At 43.6% G+C, this 23,519-nt stretch overlaps 2 protein-coding genes across 3 annotated transcripts in view; one reads left to right on the top strand and one right to left on the bottom strand.

The window, feature by feature from the left end:
* MARS1 (methionyl-tRNA synthetase 1) overlaps positions 1-6,623 on the top strand; it is a 29,699-nt gene extending 23,076 nt beyond the window's left edge. Inside the window, exons 16-21 of one of the 2 annotated variants that reach the window (XM_063293918.1) lie at positions 421-552; positions 1,242-1,346; positions 1,599-1,782; positions 2,826-2,897; positions 5,690-5,758; positions 6,312-6,623. In XM_063293918.1, the coding sequence (XP_063149988.1) occupies positions 421-552; positions 1,242-1,346; positions 1,599-1,782; positions 2,826-2,897; positions 5,690-5,758; positions 6,312-6,452 (703 nt within the window). In that variant the 3' untranslated portion in view covers positions 6,453-6,623. The remainder of the gene's footprint in view (positions 1-420; positions 553-1,241; positions 1,347-1,598; positions 1,783-2,825; positions 2,898-5,689; positions 5,759-6,311) is intronic. The other variant, XM_063293919.1, reaches the window with a different exon arrangement.
* On the bottom strand, positions 6,593-19,637 carry DDIT3 (DNA damage inducible transcript 3). The gene is made up of 4 exons (XM_063293920.1): positions 19,499-19,637; positions 13,930-13,975; positions 10,481-10,644; positions 6,593-7,674 (listed from the first exon to the last, which is right to left on the bottom strand). The coding sequence occupies exons 3-4, from the start codon at positions 10,619-10,621 to the stop codon at positions 7,246-7,248; spliced, it is 570 nt and encodes a 189-aa protein (XP_063149990.1). The 5' UTR covers positions 10,622-10,644; positions 13,930-13,975; positions 19,499-19,637; the 3' UTR covers positions 6,593-7,245.
* Positions 19,638-23,519: the final 3,882 nt, after the last annotated feature.

The following is a 23,519-nucleotide window of genomic DNA, read 5'->3' as shown; positions in this document are numbered from 1 at the left end:
AAATCTCAAAGAAGCAAAAAAAAAAACTTACTTTGGCTGATGCAAGAATTTACTAAGTGGAGGTACTGGGAAAAAAAGAAAATGGGGGAAAAAGCACTTTGATCTGGAGTTCCACACTACTTCAGTCTCTGTTTATAATAAGTCCCTTTTCTGAGACCACCTGGAGTGAGAAATTCAGATGCACAAGAACAGGCCGTAGCTGGGAACTGCAGAATGTGGGTTAGGCAGAGTGTCAAGTAACCAATGGATTAATTCAGAGCCTTGTGTAGAAGTCTTTTGTTATTTGACTGTCCAGAAGTTGCCCAGATGGGTAGATTATGATAGTTGAAAGCAAAAGATGGGAATTAGTCTGGCTTTCTGTAAATTTCTTATGTCTAGACTTTAGTGTGTCCTCTCAGCTCTCTCCCTTGTCTTTTTCAGAGCAGGAACTTTCGTGTGCAAATTCTTTGGGGGCTGCGTCCCTGCTATGGACTTGAATCAGGATGACAAGCGCTTATTGGCTCACATCACTCTGGAGCTGCAGCAGTACAACCAATTGTTGGAGAAGGTCAAGTACGTCCTGGAAATCTAGCATCTGCCAGTAACTCTAGAAGCTGTGCAGTCTCTAGCTTAGACAAAACCTAGAGTCCTGAAGGGTGCGCGTGAATAACCGCAATGGTAGAAGCTCTGGAGTATGGAAGACTCGTTCCCACCCTCTGTCTACTCTGCTTGTGGAGGGTCATCTGAGCTACAGATTGTCCCCAGATTGGCTCTGAATGTGTGAAGTAGCAACACCTGAATATCTAAATGCTTGTGGATGCTGGTTCCGTAATCCTTAACACTTGCTCTTCTAGGCGGTCTTGAATCCTACACATTTTCTTTGGAAGTAAACAGTAGATGAGATTATTGTAACTAACCGGAAGTGTTTTGAGAGATCAGATTCATAAATGTCAAAATGAGGTCAGTTAAGCCTTGCACTGGGTTGGCTGTGTTAGCCTGGCAGATCTGGACAAAAATGATTAACTTACAAATTCCTTTATTAGTTTCCCTGCCCACAAATGTCTAAGACTGTTGTAAGTGGCTGCTTGAGAGTTTGAAAGGAGAAAGCCCAACAGATGGTTTACTGAAAGCTTTCCTGCATGTTTGCATGGGAGGGCTGCTTAGTAGTGCCAAGTATTTCCCAGCAACGAGAATGGTAAACTGCCATTTTCTTACTTATCCTGCTTCAACAACTTTATCTCTTGGCTCTTTTTCTCTCATAGGATCCGTGATGCCTTACGCAGCATCTTGAATATTGCTCGCCATGGCAACCAGTACCTTCAGGTCAACGAGCCCTGGAAATGCATCAAAGGCAGTGATGCAGACAAGTGAGTTCTGATACTGGGCAAATGCTATTTTGTGTTCTGCATCAAGCAGAACAAACTGAGGGAATTCTCCCAACTTTGTGATATACCTTACTTGGATTTGGTTTGTTTAGGGAGAAACACGCATTGGTGCTTCTCTGCCTTTATTGTTGTGAGCTAGTTTTTATTTTCAGGTATCAATTTTGCCTATAGGTTGTTGCACCATTTTCTTGGCATTGCCGCTTCTTCCTTCTCAGAGATGTTTTTTCTTCCTAGAAAACGGGCAAGCACAGTGATAGGAGTGGCTGTCAACATTGCAAGCCTGCTGTCGGTTGTGTTGCAACCTTACATGCCCAGTGTGAGTGCTACAATCCAGGACCAGCTGTGCATTCCATCCAGCTTCAATGTTGTGACCAATGACTTTGTCTGCACCTTGCCGTTTGGACATCAGATTGGCACGGTATGTGCTGTGGGAGGGAAGCCGTGTGGTAGGTGGTAGAAGCGGTGCTGAGGACCAGTTCTCCCAGATAGCAGATAAAAGGATAAAAATACCAGCTTAGATGCAGTCAAGCTTCATGTAAGAAATGCTGTTCCATTCTAAAAAAAAAAGTGCACAACTAACTTATGTGGTAGATAAAGTATGGGTTTACTAAGCTGGGTTCTAAAAGAGATATAATTATATTTTTCTTATTACAAGCTGTGACTTCTATTCATTTGCTATTCCTACAGACTGTTGTTTGGATCATGGTGGGAAACAAATGAGGAAAACAGCTTCAGTGTATTCTAGTGAGCCAAGCCACATGCTGCAAAGGAAAACTTCAAAATCATTTATGAAGCTAATTTCATGGTGTCAAGGCTTCTTCTGTTAGTAAATGCGGCTATCAGGCTCAGAGAATGATTTAAATCAGCATTCTCCAAAGTGATCAGTATTGACCCCCAAGGGTTGATGGGACTATCTGAGGGGTCAGTGTTGTTGTTATTGTTACTCATAGTACTATTAGTTAAAGTAATATTTATTAAATTATTTTCATATAATAAATGATTGGGGGGTCGATGAACAATCTGAAACTTCATGAAGAGGTTGATGAGCTGAAGAGTTTGGGGACCCCTGATTTAAATTCTTCCCGTCTCCCCAAGTCTCAGTGGTGTCCAGTAGTCTTTAATTTTGGCAAAATGTGATGCCAGCTTAATTGTGAAATAAAATTTTATGTAAATTATTTGATATTAAGCTTAATAGTTTAATATTAAAAGCATAATGGTTACACAGACAGAAGTGGCAATGTTGGGAACCTAAATTATGCCATGTTACCCATCCACTCGAGCTGTTTCCTTCCTCTATCAGATACTGTCCATTGAGTTTCAAACATTTACATGCAATCGTATGAATACCGGATACAGCACTCAAATGATAAGCCTATAGAATGCTCATAGCCCTGGGTGTATGTAATTAGGTCACACAAAGTGCCCCTTGGTTTTTTCATGTTCTTCTACATTTCATACCAGGTGACTCCTTTGTTCCAAAAGTTGGAGGCTGAACAAATTGAAAACCTGCGGAAGCGTTTTAGTGGAGGACAGGTAAGAAATGGTGGCTGAACTGATTCATCCCGACCTCTTTGGAAGCCTTTTGCAATGAGAGGAGACATCCCTGCACCGGTTCTAAGGCTCCTTAAAATAGTTGGTATGTGTGCATCCGGCCATAACTGTACCCCACGGCTTTATGAGTTTGGACGGCAGTAGCCAGATGAGCCTCTTCTCTAAAAGTTGAGAAAGAAACTGACAAGCAGGGTGCATTTAAAGCTGCTGTGGTCAAGAACCAAATGCATAACCATAACCTTCCCCACAAAGTAAGCCTCTTTCTCGATTGCTGGGTTGTAAGACCGCCTCCTCTCCAATTCATCCTGGCTCATACTGGAAAACCAAGGATGAGAGCACATCCCCTTGGCAAGCCAGGGATGAAGATGCACCCCTTGTTTCACCAGTGTCCTCAGCCTCTCCTTTCCAAACACTTCATTACTGCTGAGTTGTAAAACCGTCATTGCCAACCAGTGACTCGGAACAGAGAATTGGGAGGGATTGCTCCCATGCCACAGAGATGAGTGAATTGAGCAGCAGAGAGTGAGCGGTGCCCACTCACCCAGAGGCTGTTGGTACTTCCCATATTCTGGCATCTCTAACAAGCCTTTGAGGGGAAAAGCAGGCCTATCCATTTGTTGTGAGCCTCCCAGAGTCTTATGATGGGGCAGCAGACAGAGACAGCAAAGCCTCATTTTAATAGACTGGTTAGGGGAGGGGGTGGCTGTTACTCTCCCAAATATGGTAAATCAAAGCATATGTCATTGAGGCAACACAGGTTGCATCATTTGCATAATTGGTGTCATTGTGTGATGACAACATTATGATGAGGCAGATTTCAGCAGAATTTGATCCCTCACGTTGAGGTCCAGATAGCTAAGGTTTCACTGTTGCAGAGTAAATAATATGGATGTACCTACTGTACTCAAATGTAAGTCCCAGTGGTTTTAACCAGTTTACCAGCTAAGTTTAAGAGGCCTCAAGATTTTTTAAAAACCGCACACAACACAAACATTTTAAAATACTTACAGGTTGTTAGCTGCTGTCTTAATTTATCCTCCCCTCCTCCGATCTTAGTCAAGTTTAGCCTATCAACTCTAGATCAGCAGTGATCATTTCATTACTCTCCTCTTTGCTGCAGAGGAGGCTACCCATTATCCACAAATCACTGTGGGGGGCTTACTTTCTACCAGTTGGGAGACACACTTGGAATAGCTATACTGAGTGTAAACTGATTGATTGGCTTCTGTGCTGGTGGCCGTTCCTTTGATGCTTTCATACTCTGAAACATTTGGGGAAACGCATATTCAGATATTCTTTAAAAGAGTATTTTATTTTCAAAAGGGTGGAAAAGAAGTATTGCAGCTTTTACTTTGCCAGCCGGCTCTCCTCCTCTGTCCTCTTACACTTTTCTGCATCTTTGGCTTCATTTTTCAGCTAGTCATCTGTCAAACTGGAGCAGCCAGACTTGACTGTATTGTACATTGAAACTGTTGACTGGATTGGGATGGGCTCTGTGCCCCAAGTATTAGGAAACATCTCCTGCGCCTGCCGCGTTCTCCTCCTCCTTGGAACTTGGTTAGGCAATCTGGTTTAGAGCACTCAGGGTTGCTTGCAAAGACCTTCCTCTTCTGTAGCACCTAACTGTTTCTCTCCTTCCTGCCTCTTTCTGGCCTTCCTCTTGTTCCCTTCTCCTGTTTTCCAGTCTGAAGACTTTCCACTGAAGCCAAAGGTAAAACTTGTTATCCTGATAGCATTTTGTGGCATAGGGTCTATGCTTTTCTCAACCTCAGCAACTTTAAGTTGTGTGGACTTCAGCTCCCAGAATTCCCAGCCAGCATGCTGGGAGTTGAAGTCCACCCAGCTTAAAGTTGCTGAGGTTGAGAAACACTGGTCTAGGCACTTGAGAACCACCTGTCTCCCATAATATCTGCCTGGCCAATTTGGTCTGGCAGGGTTGGCATGCTCCAAGTTCCTTCAAGTAAGCAATGGCTGTTGGGACCCCCAAAGCAGACTTGCTGTGTAGCAGCACCCGACTTCTAGAGTGAGGTTCCCCCCAAGATCCCAACAGCCGCTACCCTGCTGGTGTTTAGAAGATCCTTCACCCAGGCCTTTGGTGAGGATGACCGAAGCCGCCTTTCAACCCAGGTTGTTTTCCTTTGCTCCTACCCAGTTTGTCACCCTGCCATCTTTACCCATCTTTTTGTTTCTTCTTGTTTTTCTTTTTTTAATCTTTTAAACAATTTGTAGATCACCCAGAGTCACTGGGAGTTGGGCGGCATATAAATTTAATGAATTATTATTGGTCTCTCCACAAGCATTCTTTAGGTGCTGGAGTTCCTCCAGAGGATCAAATCCTTGCATGAGTCCTTGCATTGCTCTGGCCATAATTTAAACTAGCTTGAATCCTTCCTCCAGGAAATATGTACCTATGGCTTATTAACCATGATAATCACTCCTTTTTGGCTTATGTTGCAAGTTCAGCCGTCCACCCAAAAAAACTATGCAGTACATGCATAGCCCTTTATCTCTGCCTTTTACCTTAATATTGTGATACCACAATACAATCTTCCTTTTATGGATGGTGCTTAATGAGCAGTGTATGCCTTCTTTCTCCATTTCCTGAAATTAGCTGCACTGTAGTAATTTTTAATATCTGGTGGTATTTTTCCCCTTGTCAACAGAAGCATAATTCAATTTGGGGATCATAGACGCATAGGTCTGAGTAAGATACATTAAAACATTGAAGGCTACTGCTCATTTAAAAAATTTTTATCTTCCTGCCTGGCTTCTAGCAAAAAGCAGCTGCAAATGTCCAAAAAACATTGGGAGTGAAGGAGCATCAGGAAGGAGAAGACAAACAGGTAAGACTGGATTCTGAAGTGTTGGGGATGAAGTTAGTAACAAATTTACTAAGGGTGTTATTAAGGCCTAGGCTACCCTGTATAACTTATTAGTGCATGTTGTGTGCATACAAGCTGGACAGCACACTTAGATATCACTTATTTCTAAGACAGGAAAACAAAATAATGCTGCAGGTTTTGGGATTGAGTGAACTGTGTTGATAACCTTTTTTTAGTTCCACTGTGGCTGAATTTGCACAACATGCTAATTGAGGATGTTTGCTTCTTTGGGCTGAGCATGTAGCATGACCCCAGCCAGTCTGATTTGTAAATTGTAGTTTACAGATTAGCATGCTGAGGGACCCTAGTTCCTAATTAGGGCAAAAATGAAATAGGATAGTAGCACTAGCTTGAACAGACAAATGCTAAAGGAGACTGAGGCTGCTGTGGCTGTTGTACAGAACAACTTCATTAATCTGGTTAAATACCATCTGAGTTTCCAGGAAAAATCTTAGCTTATACTGGTTTTAATTTGGAATTTCCTCTTGTACAAGGTTGCCATATCTTACTCCAGTTTTGTATCCAGGGTAGCTACCTAAAACACACGAAGGCCCAGGGAGCTGCGAAAGAGCAAGTTGATGCTGTGGTCTCCGAGTTGGTGGAACTGCAGAAGCAATGCAGCGTGGTAGAAGGAAAGGGGAAAAAGAAAAAGTGAACTCTTGGGCTGTGATCGCAATCAAGAAGTTTCAGGCTCGTTTTGCTTATGACGGTTGCTAGCAACTGTAATCCCACTTGATTTTCTCCTTTTTTCGGTCTTTTTGTCACTATTACCACGAACCTTCAAACTGTTGGATCACATGGCACAAAATAAATATTTTATTGTTAATTATGCAAGTACAAGAGCACTATTGCACAGAGACATACATGCAGACATTCCTCCTTGCACCTCCTGGCAAGAACAAGAACAGATAGCTATTAAGAACAAGTCAGTTCCACAACTGCCACAAGCAGTACCTTAGTAGTGTATCTGGATGCTGCCAGAACCACCAGTAAGGGGATTTAACCAAGTTGGTGGCTGACAGAAAAGATAATGAAGATGACAATTTATAGCTGGAGCCATGTTGGTATTAAGCCCTCACCTCCATCCACATTTTTCTGGTGCTCTTAGGGTTAGAAAGAAGATTGCAGAGAGAGGGTATCAAAATTTGGTATTGATTCATTATTGATTCAGTCGCTGGGAAGGACAGGGATCTCCTCTTTGCCTAGAGTAACTGGGCTACATGTCGTACAGTTCTGCAAGGGAAGCCCACCTGCCACTCAGAGTAAGAACAAGTCCTTCAAGTTCAAGGTAAGGTGTTGCAGGGCACTGACGTGCTTTAATGTGTCAGCCCGTGGCCCCTCTTTCCAGCATGCTGCAATCACTCCGTTTGGAAAGGAGGAAGCCCTGCGCACTTGCTGGGTCCACAGCACGGAGCTATAATTTCAGCGCAGAAAGTGTCCCGGATCCATTAGGTCTTTAGGCCCACCATCCGCTGGATGAGCGCTGCTCGTGTGGCTTCCACCTCAGCAGTCAAGCGCTCTATTTCCTGCTGGAGGTACTTGTTATGAGCTGTCAACTCGGCCACTCTGCGTTCATTCTGCTGCTCCCGCTCCCTGCCACGCTGTCTCTTGCCACCGTGAGGCTGTCCGCTCTGCCGCCTCTTCCGGCTAGCAGACATCCCCTCCTCGTCATCTGTGCCGGTCTCTGTGGGAGAGCCACGACTAGAATCAGACTCAGCTGGCCCTGGAGGCTCCTCGCCCAGGTGTTCCAGGAGTTCTGCTGCAAGATCGGGCTCCAACTCGTAGTTTCCTGCCACTACATCCCCATTAAGCTCCAAGGAATTTGAAGTCTCCAAGTTCCACAACAGAGGAGCGCCGTCAAAACCATCCAATTCCTTCTGAAAAGAAATGGAGCGAGAGACGGGTTAAGAGAGGATGCATTCTGTCGGCCTCCATCTCCAATAGCCCACGTTACGTACTGTAGAAAGACTGAAAGAGTGGAGTTAAAAAGCAAAGTTCTTAGCTATCAAACTGATAGGAAGACTTTGTGCTGGCTGCCCTGACTCTTCCTTTTCACAAGTTTGGATATACAGGTAGTCCTCGCTTAACAACCATTCATTTAGTGACAGTTCAGACTTAACATGAAAAAACTGACTTATGACCGGTCCCCACACTTACGACTGTTGCAGTGTCCTCATGGTCACAGGATCACGATTTGGCTGCTTGGCAACCGGTTTGCATTTATGACCGTTGCAGTGTCCCATGGTCATGTGATTGCCATTTACAACCTTCACAGCAGGCTTCTGACAAGCAAAATCAGTGGGGAATCGCATGATTCACTTAACTACCACGTGGTTCGCTTAACAGCTGCCACAAAAGGTTGTAAAATTGGGTCGGATTCACTTAATGACCACTCAGCAACCAAAATTCCAGTCCCAAGTGTGGTCATTAAGTGAGGACTACCTGCAGTGGGAAAAAAACCCACTGTCTTTGGGGTAAAATTTATTACATAAATCATGTAATGCTGTCCAATGTAGTCTGAAGATTTTGGCTGTGCAGCATTTTGGATTTGACCTCCAAAAGGTGCTCCGGGTTGCGTAAGCTCTAACTCAGACAAAAGTGGAACAGTATCCAACTTCTGTTCAATTAACTCCACCAAGACAAACTGGAGAGATACCAAATGGCTGAAATAGCAAGTCTCTGTTACTGAACTTGCAACTGAGATTTGACAGCAAAAACTACTCCTCCCAAATGCAGAATAGCCAAGCCATGCCTATTACTTCCTAGCAATGTGATGTAAAGAATAGATACAATGAAGCTTTGTTAGTATAGGTAGTCCTTGTTTAGCAACTGTCTCGTACAACGACTGTTCGCAGTTATGATGATGATGATGATGAGAAAGTAACTTTGTGACCAATCCTCGCATTTACAACCTTTGCAGGTCTGTAAAGTGAAGGTAAGCTGAAGTAAGATCATAAGCACAGTTGCAGTTTCATTTAGCAACTGCTTCGCTTAATGATCGAGTTGCCAGTCCCAATTGTGGTTGCTAAATGAGGGCTACCTGTATATTCCCGATGCAAGTCTCGTAATTGGGGAAAATGGGGATCCTGCTTCAAAATGCCAAGTTTCGACCTTAGTGTATCTGGATGCTGCCAGAACCACCAGTAAGGGGATTTAACCAAGTTGGTGGCTGACAGAAAAGATAATGAAGATGACAATTTATAGCTGGAGCCATGTTGGTATTAAGCCCTCACCTCCATCCACATTTTTCTGGTGCTCTTAGGGTTAGAAAGAAGATTGCAGAGAGAGGGTATCAAAATTTGGTATTGATTCATTATAATAGAAATAGCCCCAAATCAGTCCCATCTGATTAAAATTTCATTACATTATTTGACGGGCTTTGTGGAATAATAATGCACGTCTAAGCCAAAAATAATCTTTAGGCCTGTGCATGTGTTTTCTTAATATTAAGATGATGCCACTGATTTTAAACAATACACCTCAACAGTCACACGAACAAGTCAAGACATCTTCTGGAAGACTGGGGGTATTAAAGGGCTTGCGTCTGAACTTGAGACCTACCAAAGAATACTATAAATTTAGCATGGGGCATTTTAAAATACCACCTTTTGCCTAATTTATTTTGTTTTATTACATTTATATAGCTGCCCATGTCACATAGTGACTCTGGGCAGCATAAATAATGAAAAAAAATACATAAAAACCATTAAAAACCACATTTTTTAAAAAAAAGATAACAAGAAAAGAGATTGGCTGCAAAGCATACAAAAAATGCATCAGTTAACACTCATACAGCCATCTAACAGGCTCTACTGTATCATGGGATCCCTAAGCTCGTTGGCAAAACCATGTTTTGAAGGCCAACAGGGTTGGGGCCAGCCTCACCTCAGGGCGAAGTCTCTTCCGCAGGGTGGGGGCCATGGCAGAAAAGACTAAACATGAGAAGCAGCTCAAATGAAACACTTACTAGAACCATTCTATGCATACCTACTCAAATTTGAGTTCAATGCAGTTTACTTCCAGATTGGTCTATACTAGAAGGCAGCCAGAAAGAACAACCCCATAACACCCACTACTCAAATTCTACATCTACTGAATGGTACCATTGGCTTCTGAGCATACATGCCCAGGCTTAGGATACAAGCCCACCCCTGGCAAGCCCTGAGTAAGCTACAATTACTCAGGTGTTTTTTTACTGAAATACGTCTAATAACTCTTACGTTCCCGAGACTTTAACTTGAAAAAAAAATGAAAGCACTGAAAGATTAATAGACCGACTGTAGCACTCCAGAACAGAGCTCTGCATGTCATCGCTTGGTGGAGGGGAGGAATCCTAAATGAAGTAAAATACCAGGCCATCCTCTTATCTGTCGCCTTCCAGATGCGTGTTGATCTACAACTCCCCAAACCTGTGCCAGCACGACCAATCAGAAATCATGAGAACACCTGGAGGGCACCTGAGTGGGGAAGGTGATCTGATGCCATAATGAATGTGCCCATTTTTAAAGGATTACAAGATGCCCATTCACTTTCGGCAGTGGCCACAACCCTCCAGTGCAGATTTAGGATACAAAAATAGTGCAACGTAAAGCCAGCCCATAAAAGAACAACAGAATCCAACCACCCACGTGGGTGCAGGACGTAGCAGCTTTAGAAGCATCGGAGAGAAGCCATCTGACTCACCTGCTCCTGTCCCCCCACAAAGGGGTCTGTCCTGTTGGATACATCCGAGGACAGCACTTCCTGCAAGTCCTCATACCAGTCTTCCAATTCCCAGGGGGGCACTGGCGTGCCCAGTGAAAAGGACAGGGATTCTGCCATCATGGTTCAGATAAAGCCCACTGCTTCTGAAAGAAAAAGTTACGGGTGCTGTCAGAAAACTGGATAACAGCTCTGCAAGTTAGGCTTGCAGAAGAAGAGCGTCTCCCGAGCTCCATTTTAATTCAGACCACCTACAACCATAGGCAAATGGAAGACTTTTTAAAGTTTCATGTTAGGAAGGCTTCTTTCTCATGTTCTCAAAAGCAGCCCCTACACACCTGCTCATCTTTGCACCATGAAAATGATAAGCAACCAAATGTTCCTGGGGCAGAGCAAATTCTTTTATGAGGGGAAAAAAAAACCTAAAGAGAACAGTGAAAATGCCCATGGGCTATGAGGAAAAGAAAGCAAAGCCAAACTTCAGTTGGGCAGCACTTTTATTAGGACCAAGTAGAATGCAGTGCACAAGAGGGCACTGGGTTGAAAAAGCTGAGCAACCATATTAGCAAGACAGAGCAGCTCTTCAATGAGACCAATTGCTTTACATTCAGTGGCGGCATCAGCCATCTTACGTCTCACTCGACCACATCTCCTCACGAGTCCTGAATCTTACAGTGCTTTTTCAAGATAGGAAATGTGGCTGCCAATTTAGTGGAATATTTCAGGTACCTGACTGAAACTTGTTGCAATTCCACAAGGTAATTATATTTACATCATGTAGATATATATGAGCAAAACCGTACAGGGTTACGCAGGATGCGTCCATGTAACCACAAAGAGTTCGGCTGTCAGAGGTGTCTTACCAATTTTATTTTCCTTAATCAAATGACCTAATGGGCAAAAAATCTGGGCCAGGGAAATGGTGTTTTCTCCATATACCTGCTGTGAACTGATGCTGTATTCAAGCTCTGAATTCAATACTGTATTCAAGTCATACTGCACAGGGAGATAAGCTGGGGCTTTTCAGGATGACTTAACAACAGGCAGAGGTTAGCAAATCCAAACCTCCTGCACTGGGAGAAATAAGAGGTGAGTCATCATCACAAGACAGGCTGGGAGGCCCAGCCAAGCTTCCCTCCATCTCAGACATGGAGCTTTTCTTTCCTCCTTGGCTCAGGGCTAGCTGGGACATGCTCAGGGTACAAAGTACCATCCACTTCTGTGGACTCTGATTTGGCAATCAACAGAGTCACAAGCAGGTTTTCCAAAGCAAGTGACTAGTCACTGAGCAATGAAGGCTTGCACAGTGGAGTTAGATGGCACATAGGGTCTATCTGCCCAATTAGCTTTTCCTCTAGGATATACACTCTGGGATATATTGGACAGCTAGTTTCAGGCATCTTGAAAAAAGCCTACCTTTTAATATAAGCTTTCCCCAGCCAAGCAGGTTTATGTCTAGTTAAAACTTGGACTGAACATTTCTAGGAACTATATGAGCAGACTGCTCTGATTTCAAGCCACCCTGTGAGGTGGGTTGGGCTGAAAGAGATTGGCTAGCCCAAGGTCACCCAGCCGGCTCTCATGCCTATGGGGGGACTAGAACTCACCATCTCCTGGTTTCTAGTCCAATGCCTTGACCCCTGCACCAAACTGGCTCTATTTTACAGCTATCAGCTACCTAGATTACCAATTCTGGAATAATCTTAGTATATACAATACCAAAGAAGAAGAAGCCTAAAGGTGTTTATTAATATTCTTAGTGCAAAGCACCACCATAGCATTGCCTTCCACAGGGAGACAACTGTTTAATAGCAATAAAGTGGATGGAGCTACAGTTAAAGCCACTGTAATTCTTACTTTAAAAATGCCTTTCTAAGTACAAACAACATTGCTCCATAGCAATTCTCTGTTCCAGGATGATAAGCATTTATTTATTGTTGTTTCGATAGATGAAAAAAAGTTGCTCTTTGCTTTTAAGACTTCAGGTTACCATTGCCCGCAATTTACATAAATATGTAAATTTGGGTCTCCCCACTGACCCAAATGATTTACATGAAATAAGCCACCATTCTGGGCATACTTCAACAGAAAAAAATTGATACAACCTTACAAACAACAGAGATTTGAGGCATCTTAAGTACCACATTTATTTATGATATAAACATTTGTAGATAATACAGATGGAGGATTATACTGTGCAATATAAATATACCAGTTTGGGGGTCAAAGAGAGAACAGTAAGTAATCTATGTTGACATCTGGGTATGTAGGAACATAACATTTTTGTTATGAGGAGCTCAGACTATAGTTTCTTCTAAACAGATTGTAACTATTTTTGCATTATAACTGCAACTGCCTTGAAAAGAAACCACTTTTAAAGGGCAGAATGAAACTGAATAATATTTTTTTAATTCAACCTTTCTGCTACACATAACTCTTTAGGTTACAAATGAAAGATCAGCCAATGGTAGACACCTGAAAGAGTTATACAAGTATAAGCAAGCAATTGTTCACACATTCCACACACTTCCCTTTTCTCATACATCAATCATATTTAGCGGACTTAACTGAGGATAATCCAGTACAGTCCCCTCTATGACTAGCCAGCCACTCCCAAGCCAAGCCATCTCACTGGGCTGTTCTTGTAGAGATTAAGTGAGAAAAGACCCCCAACCAAGCAGGTTCCCAGAAGAAAGCTGACCTATACATGCAATAAATACTAACAGCCTAGCCATTATGATTCATAAGACATGGTTCCTGGCTTAGCGTGCTTAGTGCAGAATGGATGAAGCTGGGGTCCCAGAGCTGGCCTCTGAAAGCCTGGTTAACACCCCAGAGACTTATAAAAGTTATTGCCAAATTGCAGTTGTTTAAGGTGACAGAAAGGGCAATTATTAAATACATGTCAAAAAAGTAACAACACTAACTATATTTAATTTTAAAGACATTTAAGTGAACTGGACTGAAATCAAATGTAACATTTGTTATGGCTCCGCTTGCTGTTTTGGAATCCAGCCTCCAGCATGCCGCTCACAGGCCCAATATGACCCTAACCCCGAAAGAAGCTGTGCCCCCTTGGTGTACTGCAATGTAGGAACCCATTTGCTGTGTCTACCCCAGCATGAAGGAATCATAGACATGGCCTTGGAAATGTGGAAGGAATATTTACGTTGGAAATGTGGAAAACATGAAGGGTCATTTTATCATGCATGGTGGACTTACAAAAAAGCCAGAATATTTTGGGTTTAAATACAGCCAGAAACCAAGAGACTCTGCAACCCGATCTTAAACATGTCTGTTCTGGAGCAAGTCTGCTGAATTCAACAGTTCATACTCTCAAAAATGCACCGTCCTTAAAATGAACCTATTTGAAGTTTAGTACAATTCTCCCAAGCTTCCCTCCATGCAACCTGCTTTTCTTGGATTCTTACCTCTTCAAGTGTGGTGGTGTATTAGGATGCGATTTTTTGTTCGAAGCTGAAAGAATAATGGAAAAGGCTCTGATTATTTGTAACGGGATGTTGCATGTCATGCACTTATTTGTTACACCCATCCAAGGAAAGCCCAAGTAAAAACTTGCCCTTTGACACTGGGCAGCAGAGTAGAATGGGGACACCACACATTTCCTTCACTAATTTCTTTCACTCCTCTTATCCTTTAAAATGGTTAGCTGCTGCTGCAGCTCACCAAAGCATCCTCCTCCTCTTTCAAGCTCATTGACAAATACATCTATGCTTCATGTTAGCTCCTTTCTTTCAGCCAGCAGAGTATCTCTGTATACGTTGGATGCACCTAAATAACAGGAGTTGGACAAATCTCTCATGCAGGGAGAGACATGTCCCTTTGTGCTAGGGTTATTTAGGCTGCAGCCAAGGCAATTATTAAGGCCTTTAGGCTTTTTGTAAATAGCATGTTCACACAGCTTACACACATGACCAATTTTTTTCTTTTAAAGGCATTATTTCCAACACATTATTTCCTTTATAAAAATGGCAGACCAAGATGGAAAAACAGCATATGCAGTCCACCCTTCCTTCACTGAACTTGGCATCAGAAACAGCTATATTCACTCTATCCCTACCTTGCAAGGCAGGTGAGGCCAAATTAGCATGAGGCCATGGGCTAAACCACAAATGAGCAGAGGCAACCAGGACTAAATTAGACAATGTCTATACTTGGAAGACTTCAGCAAAGGATCGTTACCTTGTCGTGGTGCTGGAGCTTGAGCACCTCAATGATGCCATGAGCTAAACCGTGAAGGGCCACCCAAGACGGGAAGGTCATGACAGAGAGGTCAGACTAAATGTGATCCCTGGGGAAGGTAATGGCAACCCACCCCAGTATTCTTGCCATGAAAACTCAATGGATCAGTACAACCAGAGATATGTCGGTATACCATCGGAAGATGAGACCCCCAGGTCAGAAGATGGTCAAAACGCTACTGGGGAGGAACAGAGAATGAGTTCAACTAGCCCCAGACGTGATGACGCAGCTAGCTCAAAGCCGAAAGGACGGCTAGCGGCCGACGGTGCTGGTGGTAAACGGCGAATCCGATGTTCTAAGGATCAACGCACCATTGGAACCTGGAATGTAAGATCTATGAGCCAGGGCAAATTGGATGTGGTTATTGGTGAGATGTCAAGATTAAAGATAGACATTTTGGGCGTCAGTGAACTGAAATGGACTGGAATGGGCCACTTCACATCAGATGACCACCAGATCTACTACTGTTGACAAGAGGACCACAGAAGAAATGGAGTAGCCTTCATAATAGTCAAGTGGCTAAAGCAGTGCTTGGATACAATCCAAAAAACGACAGAATGATCTCAATTCAAATTCAGGGCAAGCCATCTAACATCACAGTGATCCAAATATACGCCCCAACCACAGATGCTGAAGAAGCTGAAGTAGAGCAGTTCTATGAGGATCTGCAGCACCTACTGGAAAACACGCCTAAAAGAGACGTTATTTTCATCACAGGAGACTGAAATGCTAAGGTGGGCAGTCAAATGACACCTGGAATTACAGGTAAGCATGGCCTGGGAGAACAAAACGAAGCAGGACATAGGCTGACATAATTTTGCCAAGACAATTCACTCTGCATAACAAACACTCTCTTCCAGCAACCTAAGAGACGGCTTTATACATGGACTTCACCAGATGGACAACACCGAAATCAGATTGACTACATCCTTTGCAGCCAAAGGTGGCGGACATCTATACAGTCGGTAAAAACAAGACCTGGAGCTGACTGTAGTTCCGATCACGAACTTCTTATTGCACAATTTAGGATCAGACTAAAGAGATTAGGGAAGACCCACAGATCAGCTAGATATGAGCTCACTAATATCCCTAAGGAATATGCAGTGGAGGTGAAGAATAGATTTAAGGACTGGACTTAGTAGATAGGGTCCCGGAAGAACTCTGGACAGAAGTTCGCAACATTGTTCAGGAGGTGGCAACAAAATACATCCCAAAGAAAGAGAAAACCAAGAAGGCAAAATGGCTGTCTACTGAGACACTAGAAGTAGCCCAAGAAAGAAGGAAAGCAAAAGGCAACAGTGATAGGGGGAGATATGCCCAATGAAATGCAAAATTCCAGAGGTTAGCCAGAAGAGATAAGGAATTATTTTTAAACAAGCAATGCACAGAAGTGGAAGAAGACAATAGAATAGGAAGGACAAGAGACCTCTTCCAGAAAATTAGAAACATTGGAGGTAAATTCCAGGCCAAAATGAGTATGATCAAAAACAAAGATGGCAAGGACCTAACAGAAGAAGAAGAGATCAAGAAAAGGTGGCAAGAATATACAGAAGACCTGTATAGGAAAGATAACAATATCGGGGATAGCTTTGATGATGTGGTCAGTGAGCTAGAGCCAGACATCCTGAAGAGTGAGGTTGAATGGGCCTTAAGAAGCATTGCTAATAACAAGGCAGCAGGAGACGACGGCATCCCAGCTGAACTGTTCAAAATCTTGCAAGATGATGCTGTCAAGGTAATGCATGCTATATGCCAGCAAATTTGGAAAACACAAGAATGGCCATCAGATTGGAAAAAATCAACTTACATCCCCATACCAAAAAAGGGAAACACTAAAGAATATTCAAACTATCGAACAGTGGCACTCATTTCACATGCCAGTAAGGTAATGCTCAAGATCCTGCAAGGTAGACTTCAGCAATTCATGGAGCGAGAATTGCCAGATGTACAAGCTGGGTTTAGAAAAGGCAGAGGAACTAGGGACCAAATTGCCAATATCCGCTGGATAATGGAAAAAGCCAGGGAGTTTCAGAAAAACATCTATTTCTGTTTTATTGACTATTCTAAAGCCTTTGACTGTGTGGACCATAACAAATTGTGGCAAGTTCTTAGCGGTATGGGGATACCAAGTCATCTTGTACGCCTCCTGAGGCATCTGTATAACGACCAAGTAGCAACAGTAAGAACAGACCACGTAACAACGGACTGGTTTAAGATTGGGAAGGGAGTACAGCAGGGCTGTATACTCTCACCCTACCTATTCAACTTGTACGCAGAACACATCATGCGACATGCTGGGCTTGAGGAATCCAAGGCTGGAGTTAAAATCGCTGGAGGAAACATTAACAATCTCAGATATGCAGATGATACCACTTTGATGGCTGAAAGCGAAGAGGAACTGAGGAGCCTTATGATGAAGGTGAAAGAAGAAAGTGCAAAAGCTGGCTTTCAGCTAAACCTAAAAAAAACCAAGATTATGACAACCAGCTTGATTGATAACTGGCAAATAGAGGGAGAAAATGAAGAAGCAGTGACTTTGTATTTCTAGGTGCGAAGATTACTGCAGATGCTGACTGCAGTCAGGAAATCAGAAGATGCTTAATCCTTGGGAGAAGAGCAATGACCAATCTCGATAAAATAGTTAAGAGCAGAGACATCACACTGAGAACAAAGGTCCGCATAGTTAAAGCAATGGTGTTCCCTGTAGTAACATATGGCTGCGAGAGCTGGACCATAAGGAAGGCTGAGAGAAGGAAGATGGATGCTTTTGAACTGTGGTGTTGGAGGAAAATTCTGAGTGCCTTGGACTGCCAGAAGATCAAACCAGTCCATCCTCCAGGAAATAAAGCCAGACTGCTCACTTGAGGGAATGATATTAAAGGCCAAACTGAAATACTTTGGCCACATAATGAGAAGACAGGACACCCTGGAGAAGATGCTGATGCTAGGGAGAGTGGAGGGCAAAAGGAAGAGGGGCCGACCAAGGGCAAGGTGGATGGATGATATTCTAGAGGTGACGGACTCGTCCCTGGGGGAGCTGGGGGTGGCGACGACCGACAGGAAGCTCTGGTGTGGGCTGGTCCATGAAGTCACGAAGGGTCGGAAGTGACTGAACGAATAAACAACATACTTGGAAGAATCAGAATCTACACTTCCCAAAATTTCTAAGCCTTGGTTAGAGGCTCTTTTGGCAAAACACAAAGGACATAAATCTCATTTGATTATGAAATCTTCCTCCCATGCCCACAACTCGACACTCTCTACATGCATCATAGTGTAAGTCTCCCGACAAGTTTCATGGATAGGGAGATGGGGTGGTATTGTACTCTAACACCCACAGCAGGAACCAGGACGGCTGCTTTCCATTCTAGCCACACGTCTCCCGGAGAGATTTATGCAGGGCCCCGAATCAAACAGCAAAGCAGCAACACTACGTTGAACCCCACAGGAACACAGCAGGCACAAGGGACACACCACTGGTTTTCATCAGCCCCGACTGATGCAAGAAACTAGGAGAATTAGGGATCCAAGAACTGTTATGCAGCTTAGTGGAAAGATGTATGTTTATGTGTGTGAAGGAGAATGCTCCCCAAGGAACTAGAGAAACAGGCATTCCAAGTAACCAGAGTCCCTTAACGAGTGACCTTCCAAACTTTACAGGGAAATGTAGTAGCATTGTCCTCACCTACTGGCAAGTGAGCCCTCCATCTTAGACTTCTCCAATAGTTTAATAATAGATTCTGACAAATTCTTCAAAGTTCTCAGCAAGGCAAGACGACGTCTCCAACGGGGAGGGGCGGGGAGCTTGTTACAAGAAGTGCTTTGTCCTCAGGGTCACTTGCCAGGCCACAGCAAGCATACAGCTGTGGGAAAGGATGTAGCCTCAGAGCTGGCTAAGTGCCCACAGTTTCAAATTATTTCAGAAGAGAAAACAAGCCCCATCAGCTTTCCCTTCTCTCAGTTGGAAATGAAGCAAGCCGGGAAAATCGGAAGGTTTGGCTACACCACAAAACCCAGCGATCACCCTTAAGCTCACTCTGGAAATCCCGGCACCTAACTCAAATTTAAGTGCTAGGAAGGAAATGGGAGTTACTGGGGGAATCCTCAACACACCGTATAGTCGTTTAAAATACCCCCCCTTACCCCACACCTTCTTATGAAATTGAATTTTTGCTTAATGATAAATATAGAGACAACCCTCTCCCACCTTATGTATACTGCATAACGGTGGGGGAAGGTTGACTCTATTTTTATAGCCTTACAGCCGCTTCTCTTTAAAATATTGGTTGCCAGCTAGACGAGCAAATCCACTCCTCGAGCTTTGATCTCTCTCTGGGTAGAAAGCAGACCCAGGCATTGGCCGGGACCTATGAACGACCACTACCTGGCAGGGAAAGGCCAAAGAAAACGAGCCCTTCCTTTCCAGCTAGTAGTCAGGCACATCTGGAGAGAGAAAAGGGACCGGCCAATCCCGGCCGGTGTTTCGAGTAGAGGGGAAACGAAAGCGCCGCGCATCTTGCAAGCGGAGCTCAGCTTAGAGCGCCAGCCCCGCCGCGCATCTCTGCCTGCCCAGCATAGGACCGAGGTGCAGAGAAAGCGGAGCTGCTCCCCTGGCATTCGGGAAACAGCCCCGGTTTTTCTGCAGTCATCCAAACCCTCCACCGGGCGCCCAAGCCCCGCTTTTCTTCAGCGCAGGCAGCCGAGTCGCCAGGCGCTTCTCCCCTCCCAGCTCCGCACCTTCCTGCGCGGCCCCTTCTCGCCCGCGATCCTCTCCCCCACTTGCTGGCTGCGGCTCATTCTCCTCTCGCGGTTCATCGTCTTCCGCTCTCGCCTCCGGCCGGCTCCCAAATACCTCCTCCCGCTCGGACTGGCCACAGAAGCCTTTAAATGCGCGCCCCTCCCCTCCGCATGACGCAATCCTTGCGCCATATCTGACCAATTGGCGACGCCGCGCCTTTCCATTGGCGGAACCAAGGTAGCCCCCCCGCTGCCCAATGGAAGCGTCGTCCTTTCGCTACGCCCCGCCTTCTCCAGCGCGGGTGACGCAGCTCCGCTGTGGTGGATACTGCCGCGTCGCACCCGGAAATGACTCCTCCCGAAATTTCCCCCCTCCCTTCAGGGTCACGAGTCTTTAAGTGGGTGAGTCATGCGCTGGGGATGATGCAATGTCCTGGCAACGGTTGGCGGTCACGGCAGTGGGAGCTGAGGCTGGAGTCCTGACCTTGGTCCTCCTAGATCCCCTTTACAGGGCCTGCCTTATTTCCTTTTCTTTTTTCCCTCCCCCTCCTCTAACGAGCCTGTGCCCGCGTCTCCCAGTAGTAACTAGGCCGAATTACGTTGGGAGGCCCCCCGATAATCTTTTATGACGTCACGCCCCGCCCACCGTTTTGGTTAAAGGGCCAGTCCTCCCTAGGGAACCAGTGGCGAGGCCTCCCTTAGGCTGTCCTTGCATACTCAGCCCACTGTTGCTCTGTGCCATTATTATTATTGTTATTATCACCTGAAAAGGGAGGGGCTTTTGGATGGAATTAAATAAATAATAGAGCCGCCGATCGGTTCAAGATGCTGGAATAATAGCACGGATTTGAAAGGAACAAGCTTGTATACATTTGCCTTCGAATAAAATGAGAGTTCTGAAGAAAAAGCGTTCTCTCCCTTGGTTTTTAATGATGCCATACGTGAATTACAGAAAGCCTAACTCTTGTAAATTATTTCGTTTTTGAAAATAAACTGCTCTCTGGTTAATAAGCAATTCCTCTTAATCAGAATGTTTTAAACCAGTCATTTTAGCTGGTTAAATCTAAATATTGCACCTGAAATAAAAAGCAAGCAGTTCCTTGGGGAGGAGAAAGGATCAGGAAAAAGTGTATATCTGGATTGTGTCTCTTTGTACTTCAGTGAGATCTAGTCAAGGAAAGAAGGTAGCGGAACTTTGCCCAATCCTAACAATGCTTGTTTAGGAGAAAGCCCCACTACTTTCAGTACAGTTTGCTTCCTCACAATACATGTAGGATTTCATCTGGCAGATTTTTAGATAATACATGTACATATTTTCATGCATAGAAAGGGCCCATTCTGATGCCTGGGGAAAAGTGTGCTCTGTGTATCAAATAGCTAAAATACTAGACTCTTGAATGGATTTCATTCCTCAAGTGATATATTTGTATGAATAGGTTTCATAAAAATGAATACAGTTGCAGGTAATTAATATAAAACAAGCATTTAGAAAAAGGACTTTAACTTTTAAACTGGAATATCATGACTTTCATTGGAAAGTGAAGCTGAATTTGGGAAGCTATCTTTAATTTTTTATATTGGCAATGTAATTGTGAAAACCTTGATATTTCATTTGATTGTTATGCTTGTGTGAGCCAGAATCTCAGTTTCCCAATCTTATATCATCAGCAACCCCTTATATCTTCTTGCCTGGCAAATAGCATTGAAAGTGGAGCTCTGAGTTGCAAAACATTCTAAGATTCACGTTCTGTTTGTAGGAAATACTAGCCAGGCCTGGCACAGCTTATCTCCCCTAGAATTCCAGAAGCACTCTGTAATATGCACCCAACATTCTCCCACGGTGTTGCTTAAGGGGACATCTTGTAGAGAGTGGGCAAGCTGTCTGTCAGGGAACCTTCAAGGCTCCCCCAAGAGCTTCTAAAGAATCCTTGTGTACACTACCAAACAATTGCAATATTTTATAGACTTGGACCTAAAACCCTAGTATACAAATCCACACTAGAATATGGCTCTTTTAGTCATAGTTACAGATTTACAGAATGGGAACATTAATGACTTACATTAAAATTAGAAAATCTATATGCACATCAAATGGTTCAGTAAAGTTATTAATAAAAAAGCATGTTTTTAATAAATTGCTAACTAATGTTTATATGCTCTGAAGTGCTTTGGGATTATGACTGAATCTAGTTTCCCACCACCACCATTCTCCTATATAGGACTATACTGGGTGTCATTCTTTTGACATTTGTTCCCAGATAAGACCAGCTCAGATGTCAGCTTCTGTTGTGATTCATCCACAGTCTTCCCCCCCACCAAAGCAGGTCAGAATTGCTTTTGATGTCTGCATGGGAGCCCCTCATACAATGCAGCCCTGGTATAAGACACTCTTTTTATTCTGGTTAGGATGTTGTTGGATGCCTGTGAAGGACAGAGAATTGGACTTAGATGTGATTTATGGAGCACAAGTCACCAAGTCTTGTAAAAGTAATAATTTAATATGAAAGCTCCTAACCTGTTGTCAGCTTCTGCTCCATTCTTGAGAAGCACAAATTTTCATTTACCATGCTAGCTGGTATGCCAGTGCCAACACAATTCCCTATTTATCCAGCCTTGACAGATTTTGTCTCTTATGAGAAAAACCTTCCCCTGATCCCAATATCTGCTTATTGTATATTTTGCATACAGTATTTTCCTATTGTTTTGTTAAATTTTTCATAAATAAGATAGGTATTACCATTATCTCCATTTTATTTATGTTTAACATCCAATTGTGTGCAGCTCAAGTAGCTGAATACATGCAGCCTTTTGTCACCCCTGTCTATGCCACACAGATCATGGGCTATGCAGTAGTTTGGATGGGTTTCCAAGAAAGGTGCTCTGGAGTGATTCCTGGATTGCAATCCCAGGAAAAGAGGCAATTGTTTTAAAGAGAGGCAGTTGTTTTAAAGAGAGGTGTTATGTTCTTGCCTTCAAAGCACATTTGGGAATCAAATCCAGATCCCTAAACAGTCCTACTAAATTATTAGATTACTAAAACATCTGAAGAGTATCCACCATCGAAATCCCAGATAAAAGCACATTTGCAGAAGTGGAAATACCTCGCTTGCACCATCCCTTGAATTCACAGCCATAAGACATCGTGAATTATCAGTTCAGAGTGTTTAAGAAAATGAGCTAGATTATTTGCACTGGATCCCTATCAGCTATTACTTGCCTCAATAGCTTATTGCCTACCTCAACAGCATGTCTCAGAGGCTGAGAAAAGGCTGTAGGGGAATCTGTTTGTATCCTCCTTCTGTTGCTGTTTAAAACAGGATGCTGGATTTTATGGGACTTTGGTTTGGCCCAACAAGTACTTTTTTGTTATTTAAAAAGAAATTCTTTGCTGGATCAAGCGAGAAGCCTGTTCAGGATTTTGTTTGCGACATGGTCAGTAAGATGCCTCTGGGAAGCTTAGCAGCACAGATATGGAGACAAGAGCTTTCTCCCGCTATCCCCACTTTCTCCAGATGAGAACACATCAGCTTCCTTCACACAGCAGGCTAGGTTAAAATGTGATTACCTTGTTTAAGGCTCAGCTTGTTACCCATGTACTTAGTCCAGTGAGTTATGTAAATACAGTCAGTCGGGCTAATCAAGCGAATCATGGTTAAATTAATAAGTGGTGTTTGTTTAGTCATTTGATTTATATAGCTGACCATCTCACATGTGTGGCTCTAGGCGGCTTACAATGTGAACAGTGTTTTTAATTCTTCCTTGGAAGTTTCTACCCATTGTGGTAGAGGAAACTTTGGATTCTGTTCTCCTCAGTATAGCAAGAGATAAGATTTGGAAACCCCCAGCATAACTTTTACCATCTAGAGCAGTGTTTCTTAACCTTGGCTACTTCAGGATGTGCGGACTTCAACTTACAGAATTCCCCAGCCAGTATGCTGGCTGGGGAATTCTGTGAATTGGAATCCACACATCTTGAAGTAGCCAAGGCTGAGAAACACTGATCTAGAGTATCCATCACCTT

Source organism: Candoia aspera, chromosome 2 (genome assembly GCF_035149785.1).
Source record: "Candoia aspera isolate rCanAsp1 chromosome 2, rCanAsp1.hap2, whole genome shotgun sequence".
NCBI classification, from domain to species: Eukaryota; Metazoa; Chordata; class Lepidosauria; order Squamata; family Boidae; genus Candoia; species Candoia aspera.
Note: the sequence above shows the minus strand (reverse complement) of the source record. Positions and strands in the feature narration are given on the sequence as shown.

Coding starts and splice junctions, on each gene's coding strand:
- DDIT3 (XM_063293920.1), bottom strand. CDS start 10,621: ATGATGGCAGAATCCCTGTCCTTTTCACTGGGCACGCCAGTGCCCCCC. Junction 7,675..10,480: donor TTGTGGGGGGACAGGAGCAG/GTGAGTCAGATG, acceptor ATTTCTTTTCAG/AAGGAATTGGATGGTTTTGA.